Here is a 10047-nt window from a genome sequence, read left to right as displayed (position 1 = left end):
GCTTACAGTTGGTATTCACCGCTCTGTTTGGCAAAGTACGAGGCAAAGCAACGTCGGAGAAGTTGTAAGTACCTTCAGCGACTGCAAGAAGCAAAACTAATAAAAATTGTGCAGAAACCATCGACAGTGATTGTTACGTTAGCTATTCACGGATGCACGCAGCCGTGCAACGAAGCTGTCCTCGACCGCCACCGTATTGTTGTTCTACCTTATTTCGCTATTTATTTTTCCGGCATAGCGCGGAGTTGGCTCAGAAAAGGTGAAAAACGGCAAGTGACTTCGCTAATCACAGTATGTATTTTTTACTGAAATTTACCATAATAAACACATTTTTATATAAACATAATAGTATTTACACTTTTACATTGGTTGATTTAGTTAGTTTATTTTATTACTTTATGGTAATTTCTGGTTGTAAGTCACCCATACCCTCCATGCTGCCATGATGCTGCCGGAGGCCGCAGTCGGCATGCCGTGCACGTTGCTTCTGTACCCCGTGCTGTTGTGTTGCTCAGCTAGCAAGCTAGGCTTAAGCGTGGCGGCAACGTGTTCTACTTGTGGTATGGTGCGTCGTCGTTAAGGAAGTTGCAACAATGGTAAATACATGTTTGTGTCTTTTCCGGATATAGTTGTTAGTGGCATGCTATAAACACGGCGGGTATATTGAGGCATTGTCGTTGCTGATGGGTTTGGTTAAGTTGCGGGACGACTGCGATGTTTATGTGCGAACTTGGCAAAAATTGGCAGATTCTTACTGTAACTACATTTATGTCTTGTCTCTTGGCATCGTCACGTGTGAAATCTCGATGATCAAGGACGGTATTCTCACTTCGCTGCATGCATGCAAAAAATGTTCTGTCAGTTTTATGCTGTGCTGTTTCACAGGTTCTTGTAACTTTTCAAACACCTGTAGTTGCAAATTCCTGATAACATTTGCTTTGCTAAGTAAACTGTGAGTGAGTGTCACGATGCTTGTTACAGGAACTTACTGCTATACAGTGACTAAGTTGTGATTTGTGCACATTGACATTGAATGCGGAATACGTGCGATTTAACGATGTTGTCCCGGTCTCGTTGCAGTCTCAGCTCTACGTGCTCTTCGAGCACGCTGTGGGATATGCGCTCTTTCGAGTCAAGGAGTTCGAGGAGGTCGGCATGGCGCTACCTCAGGTGGAAAAGAGCGTCCTCGACTTCAACAAGTTCAAGTCGCTCGTGCATCTGATAGCGTTTTTCCCATTTCGCACAGCAGTGAACGCATTGGAGAACATGAATTGTGTCACTGAAGGCAGGTTCGCTTCTTTGTATTGCGCCGTATTTTTCGGAACAAGGGGCCCAATTAAACGAGAGCCGTGGCTGGGGCGCAATTTCGTTTTTGAATAGTAGAATGGCGTGTTTAGACTAGAACAGAGAGTAGCGCCTATTGTTAGGTGCTCCTTATTCTTTTGTTGTCTTGATGAGTGTCTTGTACAAGCGCTGTTAAAAAACCTTGGTGTACACTCCGCCAATATGAAAGGCAACGCTGGATATGTGTTCAAAGTCAGTAATTTTCCTTGCGTGCTTCTAGAGAAAGTTCCAAGGGTGGGATTCTTCAACAAAACAACATAACAAATAGCAGTTAGTGAAGTCCTGACCTGCATGGGGGCGGTTGCAAGTATTGCTGTTTCAGCACAGTTGACATTCCCTTTCTATTAGTGTAGAGTGTACATTACGAGTTGACGTATTCCTTGAATTTTGGAATGAACACATCTATATCGGCAATTTTGGTACTTCATATGTTAACGCACTTCAACATTTTCAACATTTTGTTGGGTTAGTTGGTCACATGAATACTGGACGGGCTCAATCTGTGTGTCAGTATGTAAATTAAAGACGATGAGCAAAATGAGAGCAAGGTAAAAGCGGAAGCCAACATTTCGACAAGTGGACTTGTCTTTTTCAAAGCGACATATGCTTTTCTCAGTGCAGTATCTATATAGGTAGGGTTCTAAAAGGGAGAGGGAGTAAGGCGAGTGGGTGCGGCATTGACCGAAGGTTTGTTAGCGGCGAAGGTGTAGAATTGCTAATAAAGGAATGCTGTGCACAAGGCCAGCGACACCGCTGTGTGTCAGCCGGCGTGTCAACGGCCGTGTGCACAGCACCCCTCTATTATCGGCTTCGCTGGTGGTTGTGGGCTATCGTGTCTCTAAAAGGGATAATAAAGCGGCAGAAAACAGTGCTCGTGAAAAAAAAATTTTAATTACTGAAATTAAATAAATATATAAATAGAAGAAAATGAAAGAAATGGGGTAAAATCCACAAGGAGAGCAGTGAGCTGTAAATTTAATACTCCGGTGAAAGCGACTGAAATGGCTAATTAAGTTGATTAACATGCTTGTGTCATGTTACCATATTATAAAAATGATGTCAATGTGATGCAGATAGGTGTGGAGCTTTAAAGGGTAGAATTTCAACAGGTCTGCTTCAAGCTGTCCCATGAAAATGTTCGCATATGTGGGAGCGAATGGTGTTCCTATGCTAGTGCCAAAACTTTGCAGGTAGTTAATACAATCAAATTTGAAGTAGTTGAGCGGGAGAACTAACCTAAGGAGTGACAGGTAAACTTCAGGAGTGTGTGCTTGGGGATTGACTTGACTACGAGGGATTCCTATACCGCTTCAATTCCTTCATTCATGGGCATGTTAGCGTAAAGGGAAGAAGCATCCAAAGTGACTAGAATTGTGCGGTCAGAAAGGATTTGGTTGGCGTTGATGCAGTCACTAATTGAAGGAAGTGTGGCGGGAGGTTGGTGGGGATTTTTGACAGGTGGTGATTTAAGAATTTAGATAGTGACTCGGTAGGTGTGCTATTAGATGATATTGGCCGACCTGGGATTTCTGCTGTAAATATTTCTTTTATGGAAACCTTATGTATTTTTGTAAGATAAAAGCGACCTGCTTCTTTGTTCTTGGCATCATGAAGTGATATTCAGATTGTGGGATTAGTTTTCTGAACAGGAGCTCCGCTATTGTGCTTTACACAGGATTGCTGTAGTCCAAAGTTGGGTTAGGGTCGAGTTTTTTGTAATGTGTGTTGTTGCTCACTTGTTTGGAGGCCTCATTCTTGTACATTTCTATAGGCCAGATTGCGATACTGTCACCTTTGTCTACTGGTTTTATTACTATATAATTTCTTTCCACGAGTTTTTTAAGGATTTGGTGCTGAGTGGGGGTACAAATTTTTGCGTTTCCTGCAATGCCATGCTGACTTTAGAATTTCCTTTGAGAATAACTTCATGTATAAATCCAGGTCTGTGTAGTGTTCGGCTTCTGGTGTCCACGTGCTAGGTGACATATGCTTTCCTCAGCACAGTACATGTAGATAGGGTTCTTCCAAAGGGGAGAGGGGGTAAGGTAAGGCGGGTGAGTGTGGCAGCAACCAAAGGTATCTTAACGGTGAGGGTTTTCATTGAGAATAAAAGAGTGCTGTGCAGCTTTGTCCTTGACAGTACGTAATGCATACCAACCAATTCCCAAATTTTCCTCAAGCTTCTAAATTTAGTCTCATTTTGCAATATTACTAATCTTGTATCAAGTGTTCACGTCTGTTCATGAAAAAGTGTCATTAGTCAGTCCCCAAACCTTGTCTTGGAAGAGGGATACTTGCTTTGAGCAAGTTTATTGGCACTTTGCTTAGAGCACCTCATATAAAAAAAAATTGCATTATTAATCTGCTTATTGCCTGTGTCCACTAGTGTGCTTGTGTAGTGGCCAAATGTATAGCAAGCAGCAGCCATACATTGTATTTATACTAGTGGCTGGCTGCACAGAATGGTGCATTTACTAAAACATGGCAAATTAAACCAAATGAATGTGCACCATTGTGAGTTGGAGAAGCATAAAAAGCTAATGAGGGTGCAGAGCTTGTTTAAGTACTGAGACCTCAGTTGCATCAGGGCTCTTCACTGTTTAGCATCAAGGTGTGCATGTTGGAAGCTAATCCAGCAGTACGTTTTGGAAGTTTGTGTCATACGGGTCGTGAATGCAACATGAAGCATTTCTAGGTGACAGCAGAAATGGACAAGGGGACAAGCACCATTAGGGTGTTGCTTTTCGTAGCTTTTGCTTGCATTTCCAATATTTTTGTGCACATAATGTCTCTTCAACATAATTGCATCAAAGGAAGCGAAGAGCAAATGGCTACTATTGCTGAAGAGGGCAGAATGAGAAAAGAGCATAAAATGAGAATGCAAAGTTGCCTTCATTTATGGGGATGCAGGTGGCTGCCAAGGCAGGGCTAACATTAACTTGTGTTGCCGCCTCTTGCCAGCTGCAGAATGTACCTGTTCAGGTTGCTCAGTGGCTACGGTGTTGGGCTGCTGAGCACAAGGTCGCGGGATCGAATCCCGGCCACGGTGGCTGCATTTCGATGGGGGCGAAATGCGAAAACACCCGTGTACTTAGATTTAGGTGCACGTTAAAGAACCTCAGGTGGTCGAAATTTCCGGAGTCCTCCACTACGGCGTGCCTCATAATCAGAAAGTGGTTTTGGCACGTAAAACCCCATAATTTAATTTTAATTTTGCTCCTGTGGAACATGCGGCAACCCTCCCTGGACGGCTGCTGTTCTTTTCCCTGCCCCTTTTTGTCATGTCTGGGATTTTACGAATTTGAAAGTTCACAAATTGGCAGGTATGGTAATGTCACTATGTAGACACAGGGCCGTATGTTGCAACTTTTTTTTATGCAACCCAGAATCATTGATAGAGCAGGCATATTGCATAGCTCCTTATTATAATCAAGCCTTGTTTACTAAGAATGGCTGATTAGCCTATAAGGTAATAGATAGGTGGGTTGGGAAATGAATAAGTTGACCAGGGCCGCTATCTTGTACACGTTCGAAAAGCTGACATTCGAGTTTGCCTCACGTGATTGGACTAGATTGGCCTAGGCCGTGATATCGGCGAAGCCTGGGCAATCGCGTGAGGCGAAATCAAACGTCGGCTTTTCGAACGTGTACAAGATAGCGGCCCAGGGCCACTATCTTACACACATTCGAGAAGCAGACGTTCATTTTCGTCTCACGCGATTGTCCTAAGCTGCGCCTATATCGTGGCCTACGCCAATCGTGTGAGGTGAAACCGAATCTAAGGTTTTAGAGTGCGTACAAGATAGCAGCCTAGCCATCCAAGGTGCTCCACGATCAAGGTGTAGGGTGTTCTGCAAGATGCTGCCAGTCTCTGCCGACAAACAGAGCCACTCTTCATAGCTGGCCACTTGGCCCCTGGCCAGTTGGCCCCTGTGCTTTTGACATAGGGCCTAGAGTATCGGGGAGTGCCACAGCAGGTGCTGAACTGGGTGCAGCTGTCGTGGTGAACGTAGTACAACTTGTCTGTATAGGAGGCAACTGTACCAGTACATCTTGCATTAGTGCCATGCCAGTGCAGGCCTTGTGCGCTAGCACTCATCAAGCTCTAGGCAGGCCCGTGGGCAGTGGGTTTCCCTTGCACAGGTAGCCTGTCGGGAGTTTGTGGAACTCCAGATTATCTTCTGTTCAAAGCAGCTATCCGGTGCATTGCCGTTGTGGGACACGTAGGTTGCTGTGGCAGTCAGAAGCTAAGGTCTTGCTGACAGCAGCGGGCACTGCTTCATTTCCTATTACAACACAGTAAATGGTACCATTTCGTATTATTTAAACGGCAGGTTTTTTTTTTAACTCTGTAGTGTATACTTCCAGGTGTGGTTCATGATGATCTGCAGACCTTTTTGGAAACAAATGTTCCCAAATCGACAAAGAAGAGCAAGGTGATTCTTGGCGTTGGTGACTCGAAATTGGCAATGACTGTTCAGGAGTCTATGGGAATCTCTTGCCAGCACACAGGCATAGTCCCAGAAGTCATCAGAGGTGAGGTGTGCATGCTTTCTAAATGTGCACAGAACATCCAAATGATTTTGCAATGAGCACTTGAAATTTTATGACACCTTCTGGTACCTTTAAGCTGACTTGCCAGAAATGCCTTGTAAATTTATCATTAATCAAAAGACTAGCGCATATAACAGGGACGCCGACAGAGAAGACGACAGGACATCCTGTCGTCTTCTCTTTCTGTGTCCCTGTTATATGCGCTAGTCTTTTGATTAATGATGACGCACCAACTAACCCAGCTTTCTGCCTTGATTTTAAATTTAGTCCTGTGGGCACTGATGTGAACATCCCACCATGGGCCCTTTGTGTTCTTGCAAGGCCTAATGTTTGTCCATTTTTGCACCTAGTGCATTTTCATATTTGGTTCCATCACACTCTTCAAAATCCCAGTGACGGAAAAGGTTGCAATCATTGTTCATGAAATATCTGAATAAGTGTTATCACTATAGCGATAATGTGTTGCAGCAATTTGCACAATAGGAATATGTATGTACTAGTGTAAGGTAGAAGGTAATGTTGCACATAATTATACGGAATAATTTTGTGCGATTTGGCTACACTGTAGTTTTCATTGTTCTGTGACATATGCTTTTATGGAAACAGTGCACTTTAGAAAGTGTACTGGTTCCTTAGCAATAGTAACTAGCATGGTTGCATGCATTCACGTGTGTGTTGTGTGAAGTTGGCCAGAGGTTTTTGTGTATAAATGGGTACTACTGACACCAAATTTCAGAGTGGTGGTGTCTTCTATGTAAACAAAATACCTTTACTCCATACCAGTAGTAAACATAGCTTTTAGCAGGTTTTAAGGGACACTAAAGGCAAATATTAAGTCAACGTGGACTGCTAATTCCAGAAACCTTGCAGCGCTTGCTACATGCCAAGAAAAGACATACTAGTTGGACAGAAGGATGGTTCACGTCTGAAGGGTTAACATACCTTTAGCACAATTCCAATCGCCTGCCCCCAAGTGGGGAGTGGTGATGTTGCATATGCCATCAGTAAGACGCCATTAAGGTTTCTTGGGCAAAACACAAATGCACGACCATGGAGAGACTGAACCAGGACAGAGCATTGGATTTTTCGCTGCTGTTGGTCAAGTGGCGTTGACAATTCGGGCATCCCGCAACATCACATAGACGTGGCATTCCCTGCTACTTGCAGTTTGTGGGAGTTTGGCGAGCCGGCAAAAACAGTGCATCCCTACACTATAGCGCAACTACTGAAAAGCGAAAGCACAGGTGGCACAGAGTCCAGCGAAAGCGAAACGTTTTGATTACCTTCGTCGTCAGAAGTAACGTCGGTGAGTTATTTTTTCTAAAAAGTCGCACAGAATTGGACAAATAGCATTTTCTTCCGTCTTACAATACAATGCAATTATATTTTCATTATGAAACTTCGTTAGTTTAACCGTAGTTGGCCGGAACTCCGAAAAAGTATGTACTAAACGGTAGTACTGCTTAACCGAAATAGCATGAGATCGCCCACTTACCTATCTAAAATGGAACTCGGAGAGAGTACGATGAAAGAGCAAAAACGTGGCAGTATTCACTTCGCGCTACAAAAGTGTTATTTTCGTTTGATGCTGCGGTGGCCTAGCAGCGACGACAGCAGCCTCATACTTACTGAAGCTGTTAGCCAGCCTTTCAGCCAGCCCCCACTTCTCGGCAAACACTCGCATGGCAGTTTCCTTTTTGGTAGCACTGCAGAAGTTGTGGGGCGCCTTTTTCACTGCAGGTTGCTGTTCTCATCGCAACGAATGCATTCATGAGGCTGACGTAATGCGCAGCTTCTGCCACTGTCGGGCCTGAATCGCCCATGCTGTCACTTTCCATGTCGTAAGGTAACACTTTGCCAACAACATGGTTGCGATGGCGAAAAGTCGAACCTCGTAGCCGACATCTCTTTGTGATCGCAGCACCGCTGCCGAGCAACTTTGCATTCCAAATGCCACACACTGTAGTCAACGGTAAATCTCTAGCTGTTGTGTGCCGGCGCCGACTTCTTTGCGCCATGTTCGATGGCATGAACAATGTCCAATTTTTCTTTTATGCTGAGCACCAGGTGTTTTTCATCCAAGATTCGGCATGATGCGAGTCCTAGCTTGCACAATTCCACAACTCTCTCTGGCACAGTGCCATGCATGACGCCGAAATGATGTTGATGGGGCCTCACACGCAAATTCACAGGGCGCTTGGAGGCCGTTGTTCTAATCTCTGAGGCTTGTGGTTCTGCCGGGCCGCCCGAGGCGGATATCACACCTCTGTGATTGCATGATGAAAAGTGGAAACACTACGTGTTAACCGATACATGTTCAATGGCCGCTGAGTTGGTGATTTGACTTCACTACTTTTAAAACGAAACTACTATGTAAGCGGGTACGGTTTAATGATGTTTTACTGTAGTTGAGTACTAGTGACAGGATTATGAGTGCCTACGTCATCGGGCTAGTACTTGAATGTCCCTGGGGAGTCTCAAATTGTGACATGCATTTACCTCAATTTCTCAATTACTACGCTCTGTTTGTGATAATATTGACATCTTAGACGTTCTCTAGCTTTACTCGATCACTTTAGCTTGACCTAATATTTGCTTTTAGCATCCCTTTAACTTTATGTGAAGTCTGTGAACAACTGACGTATAAAGTTGAGCACTTTGTAGCTTACAGTTCACTGTGACATCAGAGAAAAGTACACACTTGTACTGAATGAACAAGGTTGGGAATCTGAAGGCATCGCTCATGCAAAAGAGAATAAAAAGCTACTTTGGGAACATTGAAAGTTTAATGCCCAAGCACTGGTCTTACCAATGGTCTTTGGATGAAGTTACCAAAACAACACTGAAAAAGATTCCAAAATATAAAAAGATATTTACTTTCCGTGCACAAACTGAAGCCGAAGAGCAACAACATGTATATTAAGAAGAGTTTACCACATGGCTGCACATGCTGCCCGATTTTAGAGGCCTTGAGCAGAAGTTTAGGTGGTGTGATGAAATTTCGAAATTCGCGGGTGCTAGCTGGGATTGGTTGGCGCAGGACAGGGGTAATTGGAGATCTCGGGGAGAGGCCCTCGTCCTGCAGTGGACATAAAATAGTCCGATGGTAATGATGAGCAGAGATGTAATTCACGGCACAGGCTTTTCCCAACATCTAGCCTAGGTAATTGCTGCATGTGTGCAACTTCTGCCGTGCTTCCACAGAGCATTGTATACCACCCGACCTGTACAACACATACAGTGCACTGCCACCGTGGCAGTCGCGCTGTTCCTTTCATTTTATTAATTTTCTGCTGCTTGTTCATTGGCTCCACATATCCTCCTCCACTGCTAGTGCATCCTGTCGACAAGCGCATCCCCGCTGCCTCGTTTGTCTGCAGGATTTTCTGGCAGTCGCATTGCTAGTCGTATGTGTATACTACATGGGAGTTCTATGGGAAGGTAAATGGGATTGGAAAATGTCGCATTATAAGCCGTTATACTACACCTGTCTGAGCTGTATATGTTTGCCACAGTTGGTATGACAGCACAGCAGTATTTACTTTGTGGTTGAACTGACTGCCCTATATGACATTTCATTGGTTTTAATTTTGCTAGGGATAAAATAAACGTCGATGGTAAAAGATGGAAAAAAAAACATGACTAATGATATTGGAGTGTATTCAAGCAAATGGTCAACATAAAAGATTGAATATCGGATGAAAATATTTCTCATGTGTCGAAAACCCCATGGTGGTTAGTTCACTGTTGTGTTTAGGGAAATTTTTGAAACTGATCATTGTGCTTATTGCTTCTTGTTGAAGGAGCGGGGTTCTTGCAAAGTGATTAAATAACATCTGCCTGTTGAATAGAAGTAAAAAAATGAAGGCAGATTGTATAATAGTCTACGCAAGTACTCCTTGAAAGAAGTTTTGCTGATCAATGTATTTTGGTGCCTTCCAGGTGTTCGGCTTCATTTCTACAAGCTCGTCAAAGGGCTCACAGATGTATCCTCTTCCAAAGCACAGCTTGGATTGGGGCACAGCTACTCGCGTTCCAAGGTCAAGTTTAATGTCAACCGCATTGACAACATGATCATTCAAAGCATTGCTCTTCTGGATCAGCTTGACAAGGACATCAACACCTTTGCCATGAGAGTCAGGTGTGTTG

At 43.9% G+C, this 10047-nt stretch overlaps 1 protein-coding gene across 1 annotated transcript in view; it reads left to right on the top strand.

Annotated features, from left to right (window-relative positions):
• The first annotated feature begins 437 nt into the window (after window positions 1-437).
• Nop56 (Nop56 ribonucleoprotein) overlaps window positions 438-10047 on the top strand; it is a 50003-nt gene continuing 40393 nt past the window's right edge. The window contains exons 1-4 of the mRNA XM_075676758.1: window positions 438-596; window positions 1081-1285; window positions 5713-5880; window positions 9841-10039. Of these exons, the coding sequence (XP_075532873.1) occupies window positions 594-596; window positions 1081-1285; window positions 5713-5880; window positions 9841-10039 (575 nt within the window). The 5' untranslated portion in view covers window positions 438-593. The remainder of the gene's footprint in view (window positions 597-1080; window positions 1286-5712; window positions 5881-9840; window positions 10040-10047) is intronic.

Source organism: Dermacentor variabilis, unplaced genomic scaffold (genome assembly GCF_050947875.1).
Source record: "Dermacentor variabilis isolate Ectoservices unplaced genomic scaffold, ASM5094787v1 scaffold_12, whole genome shotgun sequence".
NCBI classification, from domain to species: Eukaryota; Metazoa; Arthropoda; class Arachnida; order Ixodida; family Ixodidae; genus Dermacentor; species Dermacentor variabilis.
The sequence above is the reverse complement of the archived record's forward strand: the minus strand, read 5'-3'. Positions and strand labels throughout refer to the sequence as shown.